Source organism: Hyla sarda, chromosome 7 (genome assembly GCF_029499605.1).
Source record: "Hyla sarda isolate aHylSar1 chromosome 7, aHylSar1.hap1, whole genome shotgun sequence".
In the NCBI taxonomy this organism is placed as follows: Eukaryota; Metazoa; Chordata; class Amphibia; order Anura; family Hylidae; genus Hyla; species Hyla sarda.
Window position 1 is genome coordinate 221,975,932 of NC_079195.1, and position 27,226 is coordinate 222,003,157.

Here is a 27,226-nt window from a genome sequence, read left to right on the forward strand (position 1 = left end):
GGAAGTGAGGTATAAGTAGGGAGTGCACAGGTGAGGATACTGATTAGGCCTGCTGCGCCAATCAGTGGCGCAGTGGTCCTTTAAATCGCAGAGACCCGGCGTGTGCGCGCCCTAAGGAGCGGGGCCGCGCACACCGGGACAACACAGACGGGGAACGGGTCAGGTACGGGAGCCGGGACGCGCATCGCGAGCGGGCGCGTCCCGCGTCGCGAATCGCATCCCGGCTGGGAGTAATGCCGCAGCGCGCCCGGGGCGCTGCGAATGAGAGGACGCTGCGAGCGCTCCGGGGAGGAGCGGGGACCCGGAGCGCTCGGCGTAACAGTACCCCCCCCCCTTGGGTCTCCCCCTCTTCTTGGAGCCTGAGAACCTAAGACTAAGACTTTTGTCTAGGATGTTGTCCTCAGGTTCCCAAGATCTCTCCTCTGGGCCACAATTCTCCCAATCAACCAAGAAGAATTTTTTACCTCTGACTGTCTTGGATGCTAGAATCTCCTTCACCGAGAAGACGTCAGACGAACCGGAAACAGGAGTGGGAGAAACAACTTTGGGAGAGAAGCGGTTAAGGATGAGTGGTTTAAGGAGAGAGACATGGAAGGCATTGGGAATACGGAGAGAAGGAGGAAGAAGGAGTTTGTAAGAGACAGGGTTGATCTGGCACAAGATTTTGAAAGGACCAAGATAGCGTGGTCCCAGTTCATAACTTGTCTCCGGGAGCAAAAATGGGGGGAGTTCTTCTTTTTTTATCAGCAAATTTTTTCATCCGGGATGAAGCCTGTAAAAGAGAATTTTGGGTTTCTTTCCATATGGTGGAAAGATCTCGAGTCACTTCATCAACAGCAGGCAAACCAGAGGGCAAGGGGGTAGGGAGGGGGGGAAGAGGGTGACGGCCAGCACATCTTTAATGTTACTGGATAGGCCTTTTTTAAAGGTCGCGCAGAGGGCCTCGTTATTCCAGGATAATTCGGAGGCAAGAGTACGGAATTGGATGGCGTACTCGCCAACAGAAGAATTACCCTGGACCAGGTTCAGCAGGGCAGTCTCGGCAGAAGAGGCTATGAGGGGACAATCTGCTGGTACTGGCTATGAGGGGGCACTCTGCTGGTACTGGCTATGAGGGGGCACTCTGCTGGCACTATTATGAGTGGACACTCTGCAGGTATTGGTTATGAAGAGGGAACTCTGCTGGCACTATAATGAGTGGGCACTCAGCATGTACTGGCTATGAGGGGACTATCTGTCGGTACTGGTTATTAGGGGGCACTCTGACAGTTAAAGCAGTTTGGTTGTTATTATGGGTTTATGGTTTATTATGGTGTCAGAGACGATATATATATATATATTGTTTATTGCTGGTATATTGTTCCTTATCACTAGGATTATAGGGAAGTGTCTGTAATAGGCGAGAGGTGTCAGACGGTGTCATTTAGGGCAGGTTTACTGACTTATCTTCCTGTTTATATAGCAGAAGGCGGCTGACCTTGTGTCATCATCCTCTATGCCAGTGGCCTTCAAACTGTGTCCCTCCAGCTGTTACAAAACTACAACTCCCAGCATACCCAGACAGCCAACGGCTGGGAGTTGTAGAGGTTTTTTTACATATATTTTGGACGTATTGAGGGAGATTTATCAAAACCTGTGTAGATGTAGTGCGGTGCAGTTGCCCATAGCAACCAATCAGATCGCTTCTTACATCTCTCAGAGGCCTTTTCAGAAATGAAAGCAGCGATCTGATTGGTTGCTATAGGCAACTGGTCAACTTGTCCTCTGTTCAGGATTTGATAAATCTCCCCCATTATGCATTGAAATATATGCCCAAAATGGTGTGTAATGTACGCCCATGGGAACACGTGGCACAGTTCACACTGTGAATTGTGGCGCATAGTTTTTTTTATAGGTGTATTTAGTAACATTGCTTATACCTGCGTTTTTAACTCCGAGTGTCCAGCTGTCAAATGAGCGCCAGAGATGCAGGACACAAAATAGCGCCATCCATTTGGGTCTAATCTGTGTCCAACTAACTATGCGGTTCAAAATGGCTGCCTTCAGAATTTGTGATCCAAAATGGCTTCTGCAGTTTAATTTGCAGTCTTTTATTCCCCTATGGAAAAATCTGCAGTGTGAACATAAAGGGGAGATTTATCAAAACCTGTGGCGAGGAAAAATCGCACAGTTGCCCATAGCAACCAATCAGATCGCTGCTTTCATTTTGCACAGGCACTTTTAAAAATTAAAGAAGGGATCTGATTGGTTGGTATGGGCAACTGGGCGAATTTTCCTCGGCACAGTTTTTGATAAATCTCCCCCAAAATGTACATATACAAATGACTGGGGAAGTTGCGGTCTCCTATTATCGCTGGGACGTCTTGGGTTTGGGCCGAAAAACTCACAAAATGGGAGCAAAAGTGTCCCTGTTATACGCTCAGGTGAAGCTGGCATATAGATGAGTAGAATCATTTTTGGGAACGCGGCCACTGGGTGCAGACGAGCCTCAAACATGGTAAAGATCTGAAAATCTGATATTATGGGAGGGCATCTATATATAGTGGGGTCAGGAGGGGGTTAACTGTACTTAAAGGGCTCTACACCAATTTCTAACACTATGCACAATGTTTCACCCTTGGGTGAGATTCCTGTCTCAGCGTTCTCTGACCACCTGGCATGCCTGAACCCGCACAGAGTAATACCGCCACGGCCGTTGGCATACCAGGAAGTTATATATTGTTGACTTCCATCTACACGTTATCACTTCTTATCAGGTTTCCTGGCACGAGAAATGTGATAAAGTAAAACACAAGAATGAATTGTATCCATAACTGGTGGAAAGGTGAGAAAGAAAACATCGCGCATAGCTAGGACGACCAAAAATGGGATTAGGTTATGTAATATGTTATATATCGGTGTAGGTCTATATACTGCCCCATATATAGTTGTAGGCCCCTATTCTGCTCCCATATATAGTTGCAGGCCCCTATACTGCCTCCATATATAGTTGTAGGTCCCTATACTGCCCCCATATTTAGTTGTAGGCCCCTATACTGCCCCCATATATAGTTGTAGACTCCTATACTGCCCAGAATATAGTTATAGGCCCCTATACTGCCCCATATATAGTTGTAGGCCCCTATACTGCCCCATATATAGTTGTAGGCCCCTATACTGCCCCATATATAGTTGTAGGCCCCTATACTGCCCCATATATAGTTGTAGGCCCCTATACTGCCCTCATATATAGTTGTGGGCCCCTATACTGCCTCCATATATAGTTGTATGTCCCTATACTGCCCCCATATATAGTTGTAGGCCCCTATACTGCCCCCATATATAGTTGTAGGCCCCCATACTGCCCCCATATATAGTTGTAGGCCCCTATACTGACCCCATATATATTTGTAGGCCCCTATACTGCCCCCATATATAGTTGTAGGCCCCTATACTGCCCCCATATATAGTTGTAGGCCCCTATTCTGCTCCCATATATAGTTGTAGGCCCCTATACTGCCCCATATATAGTTGTAGACCCCTATACTGCTCCCATATATTGTTGTAGGCTCCTATACTGCCCCATATATAGTTGTAGGCCCTACACTGCCCCATATATAGTTGTAGGCCCCTATACTGCCCCCATATATAGTTGTAGGCCCCTATACTGCCCCATATATAGTTGTAGGTCCCTATACTGCCCCATATATAGTTGTAGGCCACTATACTGCCCCATATATAGTTGTAGGCCCTATACTGCCCCCATATATAGTTGCAGGCCCCTATACTGCCCCATATATAGTTGTAGGCCCCTATACTGCCCCCATATATAGTTGTAGGTCCCTATACTTCCCCATATATAGTTGTAGGCCCCTATACTGCCCCCATATATAGTTGTAGGCCCCTATACTGCCCCCTTATATAGTTGTAGGCTCCTATACTGCCCCCATATATAGTTGTAGGCCCCTATACTGCCCCCATATATAGTTGAAGGCCCCTATACTGCCCCCATATATAGTTGTAGGCCCCTATACTGCCCCCATATATAGTTGTAGGTCCCTATACTGCCCCCATATATAGTTGTAGGCCCCTATACTGCCCCCATATATAGTTGTAGGCCCCTATACTGCCCCCTTATATAGTTGTAGGCTCCTATACTGCCCCCATATATAGTTGTAGGCCCCTATACTGCCCCCATATATAGTTGTATGCCCCTATACTGCCCCATATATAATTGTGGGCCCCCATACTGCCCCCATATATAGCTGTGGGCCCCCATACTGCCCCCATATATAGTTGTGGGCCCCCATACTGCCCCATATATAGTTGTAAGCCCCTATACTGCACCCATATATAGTTGTAGGCCCCTATACTGCCCCATATATAGTTGTAGGCCCCTATACTCCCCTCATATATAGTTGTGGGCCCCTATACTGCCTCCATATATAGTTGTAGGCCCCTATACTGCCCCCATATATAGTTGTAGACCCCTATACTGCCAATATATATAGATGTAGGTCCATATACTAACCCATATATAGTTGTGGTCCCCTATAATGCCCCCATATATAGTTGTAGACCCCTATATATAGCTGGAGGTCTCTATTATATAAATGTAGGCCCCTATGCTGTCCCCATATATAGTTGTAGGCCCCTATACTGCCCCATATATAGTTGTAGGCCCCGATACTGCCCCCATATATAGTTGTAGGCCCCTATACTGCTCCCGTATATAGTTGTGGGCCCCTATACTGCCCCATATATAGTTGTAGGCCCTTATACTGCCCCCATATATAGTTGTAGGCCCTTATACTGCCCCCATATATAGTTGTAGGCCCTTATACTGCCCCCATATATAGTTGTAGGCCCCTATACTGCTCCCATATATAGTTGTAGGCCCTTATACTGCCCCCCCATATATAGTTGTAGGCCCCTATACTGCCCCCATATATAGTTGTAGAGCACCTATACTGCTCCCATATATAGTTGTAGGCCCTTATACTGCCCCCCCATATTTAGTTGTAGGCCCCTATACTGTTCCCATATATAGTTGTAGTCCCCTACACTTCCCCCATATATAATTGTAGGCCCCTATACTGCCCCCATATATAGTTGTAGGCCCCTATACTGCCCCCATATGTAGTTATATGTTCCTATACTGCCCCCTTTATAGTTGTAGGCCCTTATACTGGCCCAATATATAGTTATCTGTTCCTATACTGTCCCCATATATAGTTATATGTTTCTATACTGGCCCCATATATAGTTGTAGGTCCCTATACTGCTCCCATATATAGTCATAGGCCCTGTACTGTCCCCATATATAGTTGTAGGCCCATATACTACCCCCATATAAATGGGGTCCTGCAACTATATATTGGGCAGAATATGGGGCTACACCTATATATGGGACCAGTGTAGGGGCCTAGACATATATATGGGGGCAGTATTGAGGTCTGCAACTATTTTCTGCAACAGTCTAAAAATTAAGAAAAAAAACAGTAGTATGGTCAGCTTACCCATAGCAACTAGTTAGTAACAATCCCGTCTGTTCCCGATACCACACTTTCAAAAATAATTCTCAGGAAATATTAGTTTTTTTTATTTGTTCTATTCTGTCAAATCATTTTCTGTTGTTGGCAACCAATAAGAGCCTATAGGCTGTCAGTCACACAGCTTTTCTAGGCTCCTGTGGGGCATGTCTGCCTAGTTCAGCATTAGTACATGGATAAGCGGCGCATAAAATGGAGAATTACCCTGGAAAAACTGGGTGACCACTTATTTGTTCTGGGTGACAGCTCAGCTTGCGGTTTAACACAGGGTTTCCCAACCAGTGTGCCTCCAGCTGTTGCAAAACTACAACTCCCAGCATGCCCGGACAGCCAGCGGCTGTCCGGGCATGCTGGGAGTTGTAGTTTTGCAACAACTGGAGGCACACTGGTTGGGAAACACTCCTCTAGAAGTTATATGACCATATATAGAGCAAAAACTGAATGGGAGGAAGCATTTGGGTCACCGCCTGCTGCCCGTTTATGCCACATATATCAGCGTCTTAGAGAGTTAATCCTGTGCGGGAGCAGATGGTCGTCTCCTCTGTGGTATCACTGTATACAGATCACTCTTCATTCATTTCTATGGGGGGATTAGCGTCCATACTGGATGTGGATAGTATTTTTTGTTTATACCTCAGCACACATTTTGTTTAAAAAAATTTGAAAAAATTTGCTGCAATGTTTTTAGATCAATTTCTCAATCTGTCTGGTTTTTCCCCATGGTAACCAATCATAGATCAGCTTTTATATCTTACCGAACTATGATCGATTGCTATAGAAAAACCAGATGGTCAAACCCAGGAAAGCATAGTATGGACTAGTATAGACCAGTATGGACCCACAGAAGCACAGTATGGACCAGTATGGACCCACAGAAGCACAGTATGGACCCACAGAAGCACAGTATGGACCAGTATGGACCCACAGAAGCACAGTGTGGACCAATAGAAGCACAGTATGGATCAGTATGGACCCATAGAAGCACCATATGGACCAGTATGGACCCACAGAAGCACAGTATGGACCCATAGAAGCACAGGATGGACTAGTATGGACCCATAGAAGCACAGTATGGACCCATAAAAGCACCGTATGGACTAGTAAGGACCCATAGAAGCACAGTATGGACCAATAGAAGCACAGTATGGACCAATAGAAGCACAGTATAGACCCATAGAAGCACAGGATGGACTAGTATGGACCCATAGAAGCACAGTATGGACCAATAAAAGCACCGTATGGACTAGTAAGGATCCATAGAAGCACTGTATGGACCAATATAAGCCCAGTATGGACCCATAGAAGCACAGTATGGACCAATAGAAGCACAGTATAGACCCATAGAAGCACAGGATGGACTAGTATGGACCCATAGAAGCACAGTATGGACCAATAAAAGCACCGTATGGACTAGTAAGGATCCATAGAAGCACTGTATGGACCAATATAAGCCCAGTATGGACCCATAGAAGCCCAGTATGGACCCATAGAAGCACAGTAGGGAACGGTATGGACCCATAGAAGCACATTATGGACCCATAGAAGCACATTATGGACCAGTATAGACCCATAGAACACAGTATGGACCCGTATGGACCCACAGAGGCACCCATACTAACCCATAGAAGCACAGTATGGACCCATAGAATCACAGTATGGACCAGTATTGACCCATAGAAGCACAGTATGGACCAGTATGGACTCACAGAAGCACAGTATGGACCAGTATTGACCCATAGAAGCACAGTATGGACCAGTATGGACTCACAGAAGCACAGTATGGACCAGTATTGACCCATAGAAGCGCAGTATGGACCAGTATGGACTCACAGAAGCACAGTATGGACCAGTATTGACCCATAGAAGCACAGTATGGACCAGTATGGACTCACAGAAGCACAGTATGGACCAGTATTGACCCATAGAAGCACAGTATGGACCAGTATGGACTCACAGAAGCACAGTATGGACCAGTATTGACCCATAGAAGCACAGTATGGACCAGTATGGACTCACAGAAGCACAGTATGGACCAGTATTGACCCATAGAAGCACAGTATGGACCAGTATGGACTCACAGAAGCACAGTATGGACCAGTATTGACCCATAGAAGCACAGTATGGACCAGTATGGACTCACGGAAGCACAGTATGGACCAGTATTGACCCATAGAAGCACAGTATGGACCAGTATGGACTCACAGAAGCACAGTATGGACCAGTATTGACCCATAGAAGCGCAGTATGGACCAGTATGGACTCACAGAAGCACAGTATGGACCAGTATTGACCCATAGAAGCACAGTATGGACCAGTATGGACCCATAGAAGCACAGTATGGACCAGTATTGACCCATAGAAGCACAGTATGGACCAGTATGGACTCACAGAAGCACATGGTGGACATACAATGTTATTCAAAAATGAATTAAGTAATGGAGACCCAAGGACAAAAGTCACAACTCCAGATCCGTCTGGTCTCCATTGTTTGTACTTCATTTACATGACTAAACCCCTCACCGAGCCACAGAAAGTCACTGTATTAAAGGGGTATATCAACTGGCTCCAGAAAGTTACACAGATTTGTAAATTACTTCTATTAAAAAATCATAATCCTTCCAATAATTATCAGATGCTGAAGTTGAGTTGTTGTTTTCTGTCTGACAACAGTGCTCTCTGCTGACATCTCTGCTTGTCTCGGGAACTGCACAGAGTAGAAGAGGTTTGCTATGGGGATTTTCTTCTACTCTGGTCAGTTCCCGAGACAGGGGTCATCAGAGAGCACTTAGACAGAAAAGAACAACCTTAACTTCAGAAGCTCATAAGTACTGAAAGGATTAAGATTTTTTAATAGAAGTAATTTACAAATCTGTTTAACTTTCTGGAGCCAGTTGAGATTATTTATATATATATATATATATATATATATATATATATATATATATATATATATATAAAATAAAGTTTTTTCCTGGATAACCCCTTTAAGTTCATGTCCATTGGTTTCTATATCCTACAGCAATGTTTCCTGGCCAGGGTGCCTCCAGCTGTTGCAAATCTACAACTCCCAGCATTCCCAGACAGCCGCATGTCCGGATGACAACGCCATGTTGTACGTGCTCATTCTGCACCCCCGTTATTCTAAGGATTGGTGGAGGTGACAAAACAAAAATGCAATTGTGGCCTTATAAAAATATATTTGGAAAAAAAAAATTCTTTTTATTTTTTTTCAAAGTTTGAACATTTCGGCATACGTTGATACCAAATATGTATTTATGTTTTGTTTTTGTTTCTTTTTCTTCATTTTTTTTTTGAAAATGAAATAAGAAAAGGGGTTGATTTGAAAAGGAGAATTAAAAAGAAACCAAAAACATTTCAAATAATAAATTTTTTTAATATTTTATGTAATTTTTTTTTTTTTTTAATAATTGTCCTGAAAGTCATGTATGACAGTCTGAGGTCTTCTGGGACTATTATATCCAAGCTTTTCCATGCCAGGAATGCATAAACCAAACACAGTGTTTTCCAAACAGTGTGCCTCCAGCTGTTGCAAAACTGCAACTCCCAGCATGCCCGGACAGCCGTTGGCTGTCCGGGCATGCTGGGAGTTGTAGTTTTGCAACAGCTGGAGGCTCACTGGTTGTGACGGCGACTATTCTAATCAGAGGACGCTCCTCGACCCCACATGGCTGATAACAGGGAACAATAGAATACAAATCATAGATAGAATTTAGGCCACAAGATGATTGTATACAAGTCGTGTGTGTGTTCTGTCTGTACACAGCTGTCGCACTGGTGTCATGTGACTATTTTAGGATGCGCTCTCGCTAAAAACACTACCACCAGGGCATGATGGGAGTTGTAGTCTTACAACAACTGGGGAGCCACAGGTTGTGGAACACTACAATATGACCACCGAAGGTTGTGTGGGAATGATGGGAGTTGAGGTTTGACAATAGTCAGACAGCAACAGGTTGGAGTAGAATGCAATATGGTCACAGAAGACCTCAAGGCACGATGGGAGTTGTAGTTTTGCAGTAGCCTGAATGCAACAGGTTGGGGAACACTGCAATATAGCCATCCAAGACTGTGAGAACATGATGGGAGTTGTTGCTTAGAAGGAGCCAGGGAGCAACAGGTTAGGGATCACTGCAATATAACCATCCAAGGCAATGAGAGCATGATGGGAATTGTAGTTCTTGCAAAAGCTGGAGAGCAATAGGTTGGGGGACCCTGCAATAGACCGATTCATGGCAATGAGAGCATCATGGGGGTTGTAGTTCTGCAACAGTTGGAGAACCACAGGTTGGGGATCACTGCAATATAGTCACGGAAGACTCAGGGCATGATGGGAGTTGTAGTTGTGCAACAGCTGGAGAGCAACAAGATGAGGATCTCTGCAATATAGCCATCCAAGGCAATGAGAGCTTGCTGGGAGTTGTAGTTGTGCAACAGCTGGAGAGTAACTGGTTGGGGATCACTGCAATATAGTCATGGGAGACTCTTAGGGCATGATGAGAGTTGTAGTTCTGCAACAGCTGGAGAGTAACAGTTTCGGGAAACACTGCAATATAGTCACTAAAGGCTGTCAGGGCATGATGGGAGTTGTAGTTCTGCAAATTTAAATTATATATTAGAAAAAAAGAAAATCATGTGGATTTCATCTGTATTTTCCTGACATGCTGAGCCTTGTAGTGCCCACAGCCGTCACCCCTACAGATCGCTCAGTCTACCTTGGAAGAAACATGCTGGTACCAACTCATCAAAACTGGGCGGTGACAACTCCTTGTCCCGCCCTATTCTACTATAAACTCGCCCACATTTACTCTTGGCCCCTCCCACTTCGCAAACGCCCCCAATTAGTCTCCGCCCAGCTCACGCTCACCCCCTTCACTGGTTTCATATTAACCCCGTCTGTCCCCGCCTCATCCGTCTCCTGCCATTGGCTCCCCGGTATAAGCCACGCCCCCTGCTGAACCATGGCGGAAGTGAGCAGACGTCAGCATGCCCGGGTTAAAGGAGCGGCCTCCCCGGGGCCCCCCGCACACAGGGATGAGGAGGCTTTGGGGATGGCGGCCGAAACGATGACCGTGTTCATCAAGCTGCTGGCGGCCGCCTTCTACGGGGTCAGCTCCTTCCTCATCGTCGTGGTGAACAAGAATGTGCTGAGCGGCCGCAGGTATGGAGGCTCCGGGGGCAAAGTCCGGGTGGAGGGAGGCGGAGAATCAATGGGGAATATCCGGCGCGATCATCTACAGGAGACTGATAGGGAAACATTGTATCCGGTGCGATCATCTACAGGAGACTGATAGGGAAACATTGTATCCGGCGCGATCATCTACAGGAGACTGATAGGGAAACATTGTATCCAGCGCGATCATCTACAGGAGACTGATAGGGAAACATTGTATCCGGCGCGATCATCTACAGGAGACTGATAGGGAAACATTGTATCCGGCGCGATCATCTACAGGAGACTGATAGGGAAACATTGTATCCGGCGCGATCATCTACAGGAGACTGATAGGGAAACATTGTATCCGGCGCGATCATCTACAGGAGACTGATAGGGAAACATTGTATCTGGCGCGATCATCTACAGGAGACTGATAGGGAAACATTGTATCCGGCGCGATCATCTACAGGAGACTGATAGGGAAACATTGTATCCGGTGCGATCATCTACAGGAGACTGATAGGGAAACATTGTATCCGGCGCGATCATCTACAGGAGACTGATAGGGAAACATTGTATCCGGCGCGATCATCTACAGGAGACTGATAGGGAAACATTGTATCCGGCGCGATCATCTACAGGAGACTGATAGGGAAACATTGTATCCGGCGCGATCATCTACAGGAGACTGATAGGGAAACATTGTATCCGGCGCGATCATCTACAGGAGACTGATAGGGAAACATTGTATCCGGCGCGATCATCTACAGGAGACTGATAGGGAAACATTGTATCCGGCGCGATCATCTACAGGAGACTGATAGGGAAACATTGTATCCGGTGCGATCATCTACAGGAGACTGATATATATATAAGGGGGGAATCGACGGGAGACTGATATATATATAAGGGGGGAATCGATGGGAGACTGATATATATAAGGGGGGAATCGACGGGAGACTGGTAGAAGGGTAGGATGGACTGGAGACTGGTAGAAGGGTAGGATGGACGGGAGACTGGTAGAAGGGTAGGATGGACGGGAGACTGGTAGAAGGGTAGAATACTGATGCTGCTGATCATTAATAATCTGTAGTGATCATGTGATCTCTTATAATTAGACTCCATGTTTAGGCATTGTTTAAGGTGCTGTTCTTCCAACTTTTGGCTGCAAAACCTTAACTCCCCCCCCCCCTCCCTTATTTCCATGTTGGGCATGATGGGAGTTGTAGTTCTGATACCGGTTGGGGAGCACTACTAGTGTCAGATGATCTCCGTCCAACATTTTATCACTTTAAAAATTTCCTTATTTGCTGCCCATTCTGCCCGTTTGCACGTTTACATTCTCAGTCGTTACAGTGTGTCAGTGTCACCATTTTCTATCTTGAGCGTCCGGGATTAACTCCGCGCTCCCCTGCTATAATTAGGATCGGCCTGAAATACCCGGGCGGTAACACTTGTAACCTTGTGATGTTCTTGCAACAAAGTATTTGGCGGCTTTTGTTGTGATTTCTGTAGCCGCTTGTGGGCAGCGGCATAATGGTCAGTGCAGGCCCCACTGTCTGTACTACAACTCCCATCATGACTTCACACCTTTTGGTAGCGATACTGCAGTGTCTCCAGCTGTTGCAAAACTACAAGTTCCATCATGGCCTGACAGCCAAAAAGAATAGGTCCTAGGTGTCCAAGCTATGGACCTCCAGCTGTTGCAAAACAACAACTTCCAGCATGCCCGGACAGCCAACGGCTGTCCGGGCATGCTGGGAGTTGTAGTTTTGCAACAGCTGGATATAAGGTTTGGAGACCCATGCTGTGTAATGAAATTACATGATAGGAGTTGTAGTTTTGGAGAGGCCCAGGTTGGGGTACTGTTATAAAGTGATGGTATTTTCTATTAGGACATGCTGAGAGTTGTAGTTTTGCAACATTTGGAGGGCCATAGTTAGATCACTGGTATCGGTGATGAACGCTTCTTAGAAGCATGATGGAAGCTGTAGTTTTGGACAGCCGAAGGTTAGTAGGAAATGTCTTATGAAATCATGGTATATTAGTGATGGTGCATGATAGGAGTTGAAGTTGTTGAGCGGCCCAGGTTGGGGGAACCATGTTATAAAGAGATGGTATTTTCTATTAGGGCATGATGGGAGTTGTAGTTTTGCAACAGCTGGATATAAGGTTTGGAGACCCCTGCTGTAAGATGAAATTACATGATAGGAGTTGTAGTCTTGGAGAGGCCCCGGTTGGGGAACTGTTATAAAGTGATGGTATTTTCTATTAGGACATGCTGAGAGTTGTAGTTTTGCAACATTTGGAGGGCCACAGTTTGGAGACCAATGGAATCGGTGATGAACTCTTCTTTCAGGCATGATGTGAGTTGTAGTTTTGGAGAGCGTTAGGTTAGGAAGCATCTTATAAAGTGATAGTATATCAGGGCTTGGTCTTGCCAGAGGCTGGGGGAGAAACGCAGAGCTAAGCGGTGTTAGTGGTAGCAAATCGCATTGCATGATGGGAGTGGTAGTCATTTATAACCATGTGCGTAGTAGCCATTTATAACCATAGTTTGTATTAATAGTTTGGAATGGGCTGATTAGTGTGGGCATCGGGTCTCTTTCGGTCTCTTTCGGTCTCTTTCGGTCTCTTTCGGTCTCTTTCGGTCTCTTTCGGTCTCTTTCGGTCTCTTTCGGTCTCTTTCGGTCTCTTTCGGTCTCTTTCGGTCTCTTTCGGTCTCTTTCGGTCTCTTTCGGTCTCTTTCGGTCTCTTTCGGTCTCTTTCGGTCTCTTTTCATCTTTTTAACTCGATCTGTTTTTTCCTGCAGCTAGGGGGCGCTCTGCTGTGCTAAGTTAAGTTTATCCAGTGGGGAAAGTCGCGCTGCAGATTTTGATACTTCTGCAACTCAAACACCTAATAGGTGACTATGGGGGACGAGAGGGGGGAATGTTATAAACTGTTTTATTTATTTATTTTTTACGGCTGGGGGTTTGTTACCTTGTGTTGGTTCAGTGAATGTCCATGTGGTTTTAATTTTCGCCTCCGCCAGACCTTGGGAATATTACAGGATGACAGGGTCTTGTTTTCGCAGGGGGTGGGGGGTGAACATGATGTAACACTACGGGGGTCCTGTATGGCAAACATCACACTGCTTTCCTGGAAGCGGATGAATGGGATCATAACCATCCGATCCCAGACTTTACCTCAAATAGCATCTGATTCTGCGCGCACATTCCTGACCCCGCAGACTTGAACACTCATGTTATAGCCGTAATTATCTGCCGGTGTAAAGCAGATGTAGCAGTGCCGTGTGCGCGCAGGCTGGCTGTGCCGGGGAATAATGGCGCTCTGTTCTGTCTTTGCAGGTTTCCCTCCTCGCTATGTGTTGGACTTGGCCAGGTCAGTAAGAGAGAGAAGCCTCTGGTTGTGTTTCCCGGCCGGTGACGTCGCGGCGCTAACACTGACTGTTCTTGTTTCCTTACAGATGCTGGCGACGGTGGTCGTGCTCTGGGTGGGAAAGGCTCTGAGGGTGGTGCATTTTCCGGATTTCGACAGGCACATACCTCGAAAGGTATTTAAAAAAAATAAATAAAATGTATTGCCAGCCTGTGATATCAAACTGTTGCAAAACTACAACTCCCAGCATGCTCTGTCGGCTGGATGCTATCAGGGTGTGCTGGGCATTGTAGTATTGCAACTAGAGTTGAGCGAACTTACAGTAAATCGGCTCGTAGCGAACCTTGCAGCTCGGCTGTTGATTACTTTAGTCTGTGTAAATTAGTTCAGCTTTCCAAGGGTTCTGGTTGCCTGGAAGTCCGGGATGACAGTTAGAGATGAGCGAACTTACAGTAAATTTGATTCGTCACGAACTTCTCGGCTCGGCAGTTGATGACTTTTCCTGCATAAATTAGTTCAGCCTTTAGGTGCTCTGGTGAGCTGGAAAAGGTGGATACATTCCTAGGAAAGAGTCTCCTAGGACTGTATCCACCTTTTCCAGCCCACCGGAGCACCTGAAAGCTGAACTAATTTATGCAGGAAAAGTCATCAACTGCCGAGCCGAGAAGTTCGTGACGAATCAAATTTACTGTAAGTTCGCTCATCTCTAATGACAGTCTTGGGTCTCATAGGTCTGTATCCACCTTTTCCAGGCAACTGGAGCCCTTGGAAAGCTGAACTAATTTACGCAGACTAAAGTAACAGTCGGGGCATACTGGGATTGATGGTTGTGCCAATAGCTAAAAAAGCCTGCGGCCGTCTGGCCATGCTGAGAGTTGTAGTATTGGAATAGCTATAAATCCTCTGCCTGTCGAGCCATGCTGAGAGTTGTAGTTGTGCAATAGCTATAAATCCTCTGCCTGTTGGGCCATGGTGAGAGTTGTAGTATTACAATAGCTATGAATCCTCTGCCTGTCGGGCCATGCTGAGAGTTGTAGTATTACAATAGCTATAAATCCTCTGCCTGTCAGGCTATGCTGAGAGTTGTAGTATTGCAATAGCTATAAATCCTCTGCCTGTCGGGCCATGCTGAGAGTTGTAGTATTACAATATCTATAAATCTTCTGCCTGTTGGGTCATGCTGAGAGCTGTAGTTTTGCAATAGCTATAAAGCCTGCAACCGTCAGGGCATGCAAAAGTATTGCGGAAGTATTGCGATAGCTATAAATCCATGCGCTCGGCTGTTTAGCCAGTGACTATTCGAAGGTTTGCAGCTTATTACGTCCCCGCACTATTATAGGATGAGGCTGATGCCAGGATTATATGTATGGAAAGGCAATGGAGATAGGACGTACAGTTGATGGAGAACAATAGATTGCATTCATCTATATCAGTGTTTGCCAACCAGGGTGCCTCCAGCTGTTGCAAAACTACAATTCCCAGCATGCCCAGACAGCCTTCGGCTGTCTGGGCATGCTGGGAGTTGTAGTTTTGCAACAGCTGGAGGCACCCTGGTTGGCAAATAGGGGAGAGAAGGGAGGTGTATGCAGCTGCTCACTCTAGTAACAATACATACATGCATGCACAGCTGAGCTGAGCATGCACGTGTAGGACTGCAGAACAAGGGGGTTGGAGGCTTTGTTGCAGACCTTATCCATATGGACCGGATCTAGACTGCGATATTCTGCCTCTGCGTCATGAAACAATCAAGATTTTCCCGAAGGCCACATCTGGCAATAGGAAAGCCCGTATGCCATGTGGAAGATGTATAGTTCTCCCAAGGTTAAAGGGGTACTCCGGTGGAAAACATTTATTTATTTATTCATTTTTTAATCAACTGGTGCCCGAAAGTTAAACAGATCAAAAAAACAAAAAAAATTTACCCTTCCAGTACTTTTTAGCAGCTGTATGCTACAGAGGAAATTCTCTTCTTTTTGAATTTCTTTTTTGTCTTGTCCACAGTGCTCTCTCTGCTGACACCTCTGTCCATATCAGGAACTGTCCAGGGTAGCTATGTGTATATATATATATATATATATATATATATATATATATATATATATATATATATATATATATATTATAATATATATATTATATATTATAATATATATATTATAATATATTATAATATATATATTATAATATATATATTATAATATATATATTATAATATATATATTATAATATATATATTATATATATATATATATTATATATATTATATATATTATATATATATTATATATATATTATATATTATATATATTATATATTATATATATTATATATTATATATATTATATATTATAATATATATATTATATATTATATATTATAATATATATATTATATATTATAATATATATATTATATATTATATATTATAATATATATATTATAATATATATATTATATATTATATATTATAATATATATATTATATGCCCCCCCTCGGCTTATAGTCGAGTGACCTCTCCACCCGCAGTGGTCTTCAACCTGCGGCTGTCCGGGCTTGCTGGGAGTTGTAGTTTTGAAACCTCTGGAGGTCCGCAGGTTGAAGACCACTGCGGCCTTTGACATCATCCAGCCCCCTCTCACCCCCTTTAGTTCTGTACAGTACTCGCCTCTGCTCTGCGCTGGTCCGGTGCTGAAGGACTGTCCGGTGGGGAGGTCGTCCGGTGGGATAGTGGTTCCGGGCTGCTATCTTCACCGGGGAGGCCTCTTCTAAGCGCTTCGGGCCCGGCCCCAGAATAGTCACGTTGCCTTGACGACGACGCAGAGGTACGTTCATTACCAACGTCCTTCTGCGTCATCGTCAAGGCAACACCTCTATTCTGGGCCCGAAGCGCGGAGAAGAGGCGCCCCCAGTGAAGATAGCAGCCCGGAACCACTATCCCACCGGACGACCTCCCCACCGGACAGTCCTGCAGCACCGGACCAGCACCGAGCGGAGGCGAGTACTGTACAGAACTAAAGGGGGTGAGAGGGGGCTGGATGATGTCGAAGGCCGCAGTGGTCTTCAACCTGCGGACCTCCAGAGGTTTCAAAACTACAACTCCCAGCAAGACTTGCTGGGAGTTGTAGTTTTGAAACCTCTGGAGGTCCGCAGGTTGAAGACCACTGAGGGCGGATAGTTCACAAGAGGATGATGACAAGGGGATGATGAAGGGGGGGTGTGGGATGATGACGACAGGGGGATGATGATGATGATGAGGGTCTGGATGATGACAGGGGGAGATGATGTATTTCCCACCCATGGCTTATACTTGAGTCAATAACTTTTCCTGGGATTTTGGGGTGAAATTAGGGGCCTCAGCTTATACTCGGGTCGGCTTATACTCGAGTATATACGGTAATAATAATTATATATAATATAATTATTTTAAAAAATTTCCACGGTAGTACCCCTTTAAGTTATCCCGCTCCCCATGGGATAGGACTTTCCAGTGGCTATCATAATTCCAAACTGTGGACCTCCAGATGTTGCAAAACTACAACACCCAGCATGCCCGGACAGCCTTCGGCTGTCCGGGCATGCTGTAAGTTGAAGTTTTGCAACGTCTGGAGGTCCACAGTTTGGAGACCACTGATGGGGTTCCCCATTGTGGTGAATGAAACTCTCAAACCTAATTTACAGTAAAACTGATGCATTCTGGGCTTTATGAGAGGTTCACACTTTTGTGTACATAGCTACAGGGCGGCCATTGTCTGCCGGGGACTATAAAAGGTGCGAAGATATGTAGAATTCTGAAGGTCTGTATTGTGCTCGATGATACAGCGCCCCCTGCAGTGTGTGTAACAGTCTCATATACATGCAAAAGAATCGTCCCCACCGGGCGACAATGGAGGAGACGTCATCCGCCCGTTATTATAATTAGATTTGTTTTGTAAAGAATAATTGGGATGACTGACTTTGTTGTTGTCACATTGTTAAAGGACCACTTCAGCATTATTACACTTATCCCCTAGCCACAGGATAGGGGATAAGTGTTTGATTGCGGGGGTCCGACTGCTGGAATGATCCCTGTGATTTCCTGAACGGGGCCCTGACTCTTAGTGTTCAATGAGAGAGCTAGTGCGTCTTGCATCGACCGAGAGAGGTCAGCGGTTACACCCCCTCCCCATACAGTTCTATGGGAGAGGCATGAACACTGCCTCCCCGCCTCTCCCATAGAACTACAGAGCCGGGGCCCCGTGCAGGAGATTGTGGGGGATCCCAGCATTCGGACCCCCGCAATCAAACACTTATCCCCTATCCTGCAGATAGTGGATAAGTTGTTTTTGGCCACAGAAGGCCTTTGATGTAATCAAATGCTTATCAGTGAGGTTGTCCCCTCCAGCCCCCCATACACATTAGTGGGTCCCCCCCAATACATATTAGTGGTCCCCTCCACCCCCCCCCCATACACATTAGTGGGTCTCCCCATACACATTAGTGGTCCCCCCCCCCATTCACATTAGTGGTCCCCTCCACCCCCCCATACACATTAGTGGGTCCCTCCCCATACACTAGTGGTCCCCTCCACCCCCCCCCCTCCTCCCGTACACTAGTGGTCCCCTCCACCCCCCCATACACATTAGTGGGTCCCCAACTTGTGGTGAATCTACAGCTCCTAGTGCCTTGTAAGGAGTTGTAGTTTCATCACAGGTTGGAGCAGTGCTTCCCAACTAATGTGGCTTCAGCTGTTGCAAACGTACAACTCCCGGCAATACATGCTGAGAGGTAGTGTTGCAACAGCTGAAGGCACACTGGGTTGGAGACCGCTGCATCAGCTAAACAATTGTAGAAATAAAGATGGCGGCATATCACATCAGTATACCAGAAGTGTCTGTATAGGGGAGGTTGGTTTGGTGAACAATGCCCCCCCCTGTCCTCAGGTTGTGTCAGGCATTACCTGTCAGCCCCATATACTTTAATCTAGTTGAGCTGCAATACCAGACACAACCTGAGGACAGGTGTGGTGGGGGTCTTGGAAGAAAGCAGCCCTGTTTTTCTTATCCTTTATATCTACTTTAAGATGGCGTCACAGATGGCGTATTTTCAGCGTATTTGGCAAATGTGCTGCAACCCCACATCTGACCACCAGCGAGTTTTTGTGCGTGAAATGCGCTACACCTTTATTCAGCTGTGCATTTTCTCCCAGCACCTTGTCGCTTGTTTGTGTGTTCTTTGTTGCTTAATAATTTTTATTTAATTAAATACACTGCAGATATAAAAGGACATAGGTTTTGCTGGCCCTGATATCCGCAGCGTCAAAGCTGAAATAGAGCGACAGATACGTAATGTTCACTTGTGTATTTTGCTGCAGGTTTTTTTGTTATGGTAAGAGCCCATTCACACTACTGAATTTACACTAAGGCTGGGTTCACACCTTGGAATCTCCGGTCAGACAAAATCGGAGGGCGGCCAGGAACGGTCCAGAGCAGCATATGTTTGCTATGGAGATTTTTTCCTACCAGTTGATTTAAAAAAAATAAAGTTTTCCATGGGAGTACCCCTTTAATGATCGGATTTTGGTGGTGTGAAAGTGGCGCAGCTTGCTGAATAATTCAGACCACGGAGGTCTTTATGGACAGGCTAACTGGGATTTAAGGTGAAAGTAGTAACTAGAGATGAGCGAACTTACAGTAAATTTGATTCGTCACGAACTTCTCGGCTCGGCAGTTGATGACTTTATCCTGCATAAATGAGTTCAGCTTTCAGGTGTTCCCGTGGGCTGGAAAAGGTGGATACAGTCCTAGGAGACTCTTTTCTAGGACTATATCCACCTTTTCCAGCCCACCAGAGCACCTGAAAGCTGAACTCATTTATGCAGGATAAGTCATCAACTGCCGAGCCGAGAAGTTCGTGACGAATCAAATTTACTGTAAATTCGCTCATCTCTAGTGGTGATGCTTGCTTTTCAATATAGATTTTTTTTTTTTTTCCTTGTTTTGTTCTATGTTCCTTGTGAAAAAATATGTTCTGAGAAGAAAAAAAAAAGCTTGGGTTCCTCAGTTGGGCAGGGACTTGTAACTGTAATACCGATGCCAAAAAAAAAAGTCGTTACCAATGTGAACACAGCCCAATTACTGTACTTTTTGTTGTCTTAATTCTTCCTCTTTTATAATTTTCCTTTTTTGTTTTTTGTTTTTTTTATTCCAGACTTTTCCACTACCTCTACTGTATTTTGGAAATCAAATTACAGGATTGTTCAGCACAAAGAAGCTAAAGTAAGAGCGATACCCTACACCGCTGATGCGCTGTGCTAGAAATTAGGCTGGCACCGGATTAGGTTTAGTGAGGCTAAAATTGGGAGTAAAAACATAAGTTTAAATGAGATGGGCGCATACTTTACAACCCACTTCAGTAATTATAGAATTAAAAAATCACCTATAGGGGGCACTCTATATATTATGGTGCATTCTCCTTGTTATGGTCTGGACACATCTGATGATTCATAGATACCCCAGGTGGGGACCCCCAATTGCAACAAGCTGGAACTTTTTGTATTTGATATTTGGTCTGGTGTCCCATAGGCAAACATGGGGAATAGTGATGGACTTACAGATCAGTGGACCTCCAGCTGTTGCAAAACTCCAACTCCCAGCATGCCCAGACAGCCAACGGCTGTCTGGGTATGCTGGGAGTTGTAGATTTGCAATTGGACCCCAGTGGTGCGATCGCAGGGGTCTGATGAGTGCAAATGCTGATTGCAGGTCCCATTCTTCTTGTGTGATCTGCCTAGGCAGACTATACTGGAAGATCATCGATAGTACTAGCACTGGATGGTACATGGCAATCTAATGATTGAATATAATAGTGCTCCGGTGGAAAACATATTTTTATTTTTTTTAAATGAACTGGTGCCAGAAAGTTAAACAGATTTGTAAATTACTTCTATCAAAAAATCTTAAACCCTTCCAGTACTTTTTAGCAGCTGTATGCTACAGAGGAAATTCTATTCTTTTTGAATTTCTATTTTGTCTTGTCCACAGTGCTCTCTGCTGACACCTCTGTCCGTATCAGGAACTGTCCAGAGCAGGAGAAAATCCCCATAGCAAACCTATGCTGCTCTGGACAGTTCCTGATACCGACAGAGGTGTCAGCAGAGAGCACTGTGGACAAGACAAAAAATAAATTCAAAAAGAAAATAATTTCCTCTGTAGTATACAGCTATTAAAAAGTACCGGAAGGGTAAAGATTTTTTTAATAGAAGTAATTTACAAATCAGTTTAACTTTCTGGCAGCAGTTCATTTAAAAAAAAAAAAAAAATTTCCACCAGAGTACCGCTTTTAAAAAGTGTGAAATACATGTAAAAAATATTTAAAAGCCTGCACCCTAATAAAAGGTAAATCATCCAGTTTTTTTTCCATAAAAAAAAGGGGGGGGGGGGGTGTAAGTAACTATCGTATTTGGTATAGCAGTCTGTTCCTGCATGGTCAACGGCGTAAATGTAACAAAACACCAAAAGCCAGACATTTACATTTCATAATAAAACTGCATTGCAAAAAGTATAATTCATCCTGCAAGAAACAAGTAATTAGAGATGAGCGAACTTACAGTAAATTCGATTCGTCACGAGCTTCTCGGCGGTTGCTGACTTTTCCTGCATAAATTAGTTCAGCTTTCCGGTGCTCCGGTGGGCTGGAAAAGGTGGATATAATTTTTATTATATTTTATAATATTATATTATATTTTTTTAAATATATATAATATACTATATTTTATATAATATAATTATACATAATATATATATATATATATATATATATATATATATATATATATATATTTATAATTTTAGAGATGAGTGAACTTACAGTAAATTCGATATGTCACGAACTTCTTGGCTCAGCAGTTGATGATTTATACTGCGTAAATTAGTTCAGCCTTCAGGTGCTCCGGTGGGCTGGAAAAGGTGGATACAGTCCTAGGAAAGAGTCTCATAGGACTGTATCCACCTTTTCCAGCCCACGGGAGCACCTGAATGCTGAACTAATTTATGCAGGAAAAGTCGTCAACTTACGAGCCTAGAAGTTTGTGACGAATCAAATTTACTGTAAGTTCGCTCATCTCTACAAGTTAATCAAATGGGTCTGTGGATGGAAAAAATAAGAAGTCTCTTAACAGGAAGGATGAAAAAAGGAAAACTCAAATTAAAATAGGCTGGGTGCTGAAAGGGTTAAAGCAATTCAGTGGGGATGGCCGCCAGACATAATCGTCAGTTTTAAATCTTATAAAAAAAAATTTAACACCTCAAAATACACTTAGAAAATAACGGAACATAGAGTTGTTTCAGGAAAACTTTGTCAATAAAGTTTATTGAAGATTGTCTGGGGAGCACTCAGTATACTGTAGGCCTTACAGGCCTTGTTGTCCATGGCAACTAAACTTCACATCAGATTTCATTTTCTTTATAGAAATATAACGGGGATTCTGATTGGTTAACTGATAAATTCCCAGAGGATAATTCAGATTTCTTCAATGGAAATAAGGCCGGTTAAGTGAGGCCTGTTTATTGCTCCACCATGTGTTGTAAATGTCTGAGCCCCTTATGGTGGCGCTAGCTGTGTAATACAAGCTGTCCGACACAGCGGCGCTCACTATGGCGCATTCCTCTTTCTTTTATAGGTGTCTGTGATTTACACAATGTAAAACAGATGGGTCCTGTGCTTTCAGGAGGGTGTAGAATCCAGACAGTAAAATGACGTACGAGCGGCTACGTGTTTGAAATAGGAGTCCTGAATGGTTGCGGATTTGCTGATTTATGCATTTCCTTACGAAATAAATAAATTTAAAAAAGCCTTCCAGGCGGTGTTCACATGTTGCGGTAACGTTGCTGCTTTTTCAGAATTAAGAGAAAAAAAAATGCAGCAGTTTTTCGGTTATATGGGAAGAACTGCAATATGTGAATTCAGCCTTGAGTCCTGTCCGTATACACGGACGCGCTGCTCAGCACTCCTGTATACTGAAGTCTTTTCTTCTCTTTGCAGCCTCCCCATGTTTACTGTTCTCCGACGTTTTTCAATCCTGTTTACAATGTTGGCGGAAGGATTCTTACTCAAGTGAGTAGCGGTGTGTATGTATATATATATATAATATATATTGTAACATTGGAGAGTTTTGAAAAAACAGAAATATTGCAATATATATATTTAATAATAATATGGTTGCGGATTTGCTAATTATGGGTTTCCTTACGAAATTAATAAATAAAAAAAATCCTTTCAGGCTGTGTTCACACGGTGCGGTAATGTTGCTGCTTTTCAGAAATTAAGGCAAAAAACGCAGCAGTTTTTCTGTTATATATGGGAAGATCACACATTAACCATATATTGCAATATTTCCGTTCTTTCTTTCAAAACTCTCCTAGTTACCCTTAGAAACAGACAGCAGTTTAGCTCCAATCTCGCTGTCAGACATGTGACCTATCAGCAACTGTTATCAGAACAGCGCCTCTGGGGGCGGACATGACGGTTCTCTGGGGGCGGACATGACGGTTCTCTGGGGGCGGACATGACGGTTCTCTGGGGGCGGACATGACGGTTCTCTGGGGGCGGACATGACGGTTCTCTGGGGGCGGACATGACGGTTCTCTGGGGGCGGACATGACGGTTCTCTGGGGGCGGACATGACGGTTCTCTGGGGGCGGACATGACGGTTCTCTGGGGGCGGACATGACGGTTCTCTGGGGGCGGACATGACGGTTCTCTGGGGGCGGACATGACGGTTCTCTGGGGGCGGACATGACGGTTCTCTGGGGGCGGACATGACGGTTCTCTGGGGGCGGACATGACGGTTCTCTGGGGGCGGACATGACGGTTCTCTGGGGGCGGACATGACGGTTCTCTGGGGGCGGACATGAGTCATCAGTCATTCAGCGATTTCAGGAACAGTTGGTATAGGCCAGTAGTTTCCAAACTGTGGACCCCCAGCTGTTGCAAAACTACAACTCCCAGCATGTTATGCTTACAATGTCCAGCCAAAAATGGATCCTCAGCAGATAATATTTTTGTTCTGCTTGTTTCTACAGGAAAAAATTTTCTCGCAGCATTCAGATGACAGTATTCGCTATGATAATCGGCGCATTCATAGCTGCAAGGTACAATATTTTTTTTATGGGTTATTATGCATTTATTTTAATACAACGGTAATTATTGTATTTAATATTATTCATTATTTACTATTAACTTATTTTAGTACTATTTGTTTCATTTTTTTCCTCTTTATTAGCCTTCTTTAAATTAATACTGATATTAGTTTAAATTTTTATATTGAAAATATTTTTGTAAAAATGAATATTAACTTATAAACTATTTTTATTACTGTCTTAAGTGTATTTTTAATTTAATAATTTTTTTCTTTAAAGCATACCTGCCAGATAAAAAATTAATAAAAAATGTAATGTTACTCAGTACCTAACCCTGAATGTGTGTGTATATAATTTTTGTCTAGCACTTTTTTTTATATTTTTTCCAATTTCTCTCAAAGGGAGGGGGCGTGGCCTCTCTGTGCAAGTCTCCGTCTCCTCCCAGCTCACCCCTTTGCATTAGCAAAACTACAACTCCCAGCATGTCCTCACTGTCAGGGCATGCTGGGAGTTGTAGTTCTGATAACACTAGGGGAGATGTAAGTGGTTTCGGGCGGCTGTTAGTAGCGGAGCAGGTGCGCTCCTAGTGATACTAGAAACGCACTGGGGGAAAACAGTGGCTGCTGCAAAGCTCAGTAAAAACCTTTCTTACTGTGTGCTTACTCCCGGCCGGGGAGCAGAGCCCTGTCCAGGGTCCATGCGTCATCATGATGCTGCCTCTGGACTTGTTGGTGACCCAGCAAGTATGGGGACCCCTAGTGGCCAGTTTTTTTTATTTTTAAGCCATGATTTCTCTAAAAATTTTATAACATTTCCCTTCCTTTCCATGTAGTTCGGATCTGGCATTTGACCTTGAAGGCTATATATTTATCCTGCTCAATGACGTCCTAACGGCGGCCAATGGCGCATACGTGAAACAGAAGTTAGACTCCAAGGTGAGCTTTCTGCTGGAATAGATATGTAAGGCTACGTTTACATGTACAGTGATTGCAAATCTGCAGCAAACACTGCATGAATATACCCTAAGTGTATGCTGTCTTTACAGGTGCCTGCTTGGAGCGACAATACGCTGCTACGAGCAGACACACTGCGATGTACGAGTTGCCATGCGCAGTATACTCGCACATGGCGGCAGCTCTCTGCCTAGCTCAGAGCAGGGGGAGCGGCTGCGATGTGAGTACACCGCGCATGCGCGGCAACTTGCACATTACTTCAGTGTGTCTGCTCGTAGCGGCGTATTTCTGCTCTAAGCAGGCACCTGTAAAGGATCTGCGAGTTTCCTGGATTATCTGCCACAGCTAAACCTGCAGCAGGAAACGTACAGAAGATTCTGCCCCTGTGAATTTACCCTTAATCTGTATTCTAAGCAATGCAATTTATTTATAGAAAAATAAATATAGATTTCATTATTTTTTATTTGAGGGCTATATGTCTGCATGTTAATATCTCTGTTGAAGGGGGAATAAAGGGAATTAACCTGCTACAATTTTTATTAACCTTTAAGCCATTTTTTTTTTTCCAGGAACTTGGAAAGTACGGGCTGCTCTACTACAATGCATTATTCATGATTGTACCAACACTGGTTATTGCATATGTGACTGGCGACATCCAGAAGGTAAGATGGGTGATGGTAAATATGAGCATTAACCACTTAAGGATGCAGGGCGTACCTGTACGTCCTGAGTCCCACTAATGTGGTTTATACTGTTCTGACGAGCAGAGAACGGGTTAAACCCTGTGGGTCCAGGTCGGTACGGGGAGCCAGGACCCACGGCTGGGCACTGCTGATTGGGCTTATGCCCAGCATTAACCCTTTAGACGCCACAATCAAAGTTGATTGCGGCGTCTAAAGTGAAAGTAAAACTATTCCGGCAGCTCTGCGGAGCTGATCGGGACTATAGCGACAGAATCGTGATGTCCTGATCAGCTTACTGGACGATGGGAGGGTCCTGCCTCCTTGTCATTCGATCGGCGATCTACAGCTCCAAGCCTGCTCAGCAGGCTGAAGCAACAGAGCGCCGATAACACTGATCAGTGCAATGCTATGGCAAATATATCTATAACAAAAACTAATTTTCCATTTACTATTTTTTTAAATAATATATATATATATATATTAATATATCTCCCATGTGGTACCGCCGCGTGCGTAAATGTCCAAACTATTTAAAATATTAAGGTTAGCTAAACCGCACGGTCGATGGTGTACACGTAAACAATACCAAAGTCCAAAATTGTGAATTTTTGCTCACTTCATATACCATAAAAATATTAATAAAAAGAGATCAAAGTCCCATCAAAACAAAAATGGTACCAATAAAAACTACAGACCACGGTGCAAAAGATGAGCCCTCATACCGCCCCGTACTCTGAAAAATAATTATAGGGGTCAGAAGATGACAATTTTAAACATACTAATTTGGTGCATGAAGTTAAAAAAAAATTATAAAAGTAGTAAAATAAATTAAAACCTGTATAAATTGGGTATCCCTGTAACCATATGGACCTACAGAATAAAGTGTCATTTTTAACAAAAAGTGTACTGCGTAGAAACGGAAGCCCCAAAATTGAGCAAAATTTTATTTTTTATTTTTTTGGTTTGTTTTTTCAATTTCACCCCCTAATTTATTACTTTTTTTTTTTGTTTGTTTGTTTATAAAATAAGTGATGTCATTACAAAGTACAATTGGTGACGCAAAAACCAAGCCCTTATATGGGTCTGTAGGTGCAAAATTGAACGAGTTATGATTTTTAGAAGGTGAGGAGGAAAAAATGAGTGCAAAAATGATTGTTTTGAGTCCTTAAAGGGGTACTCCGCTGCTCAACGTTTGGAACAATCTGTTCCGAGCGCTGAAGCCGGCGCCGAGAACTTGTGATGTCGTAGCCCCTCCCCCTCAATGCAAGTCTATGGGAGGGGGCGTGACAACCCCCCTCCCATAGACTTGCATTGAGGGGGCAGGACGTGATGTCATAAGGGGGTGGGGCTATGACGTCACAAGCTCCCGACACCGGCTCCAGTGTT

At 44.2% G+C, this 27,226-nt stretch overlaps 2 protein-coding genes across 2 annotated transcripts in view; one reads left to right on the forward strand and one right to left on the reverse strand.

Annotated features, from left to right (window-relative positions):
- IL23R (interleukin 23 receptor) overlaps positions 1 to 1,936 on the reverse strand; it is a 73,314-nt gene extending 71,378 nt beyond the window's left edge. Inside the window, exon 1 of the mRNA XM_056532800.1 lies at positions 1,920 to 1,936. The gene's annotated coding sequence lies outside the window, so the exon portion shown is untranslated. The remainder of the gene's footprint in view (positions 1 to 1,919) is intronic.
- An 8,438-nt stretch (positions 1,937 to 10,374) lies between these two features.
- The window catches only part of SLC35D1 (solute carrier family 35 member D1), a gene marked incomplete in the record, with an annotated part of 23,767 nt that continues 6,915 nt past the window's right edge, over positions 10,375 to 27,226 (forward strand). Inside the window, 8 exon segments of the mRNA XM_056532806.1 lie at positions 10,375 to 10,710; positions 14,058 to 14,091; positions 14,177 to 14,263; positions 20,276 to 20,343; positions 23,108 to 23,179; positions 24,148 to 24,216; positions 25,037 to 25,139; positions 25,727 to 25,819. Coding sequence (XP_056388781.1) covers positions 10,511 to 10,710; positions 14,058 to 14,091; positions 14,177 to 14,263; positions 20,276 to 20,343; positions 23,108 to 23,179; positions 24,148 to 24,216; positions 25,037 to 25,139; positions 25,727 to 25,819 — 726 coding nt within the window.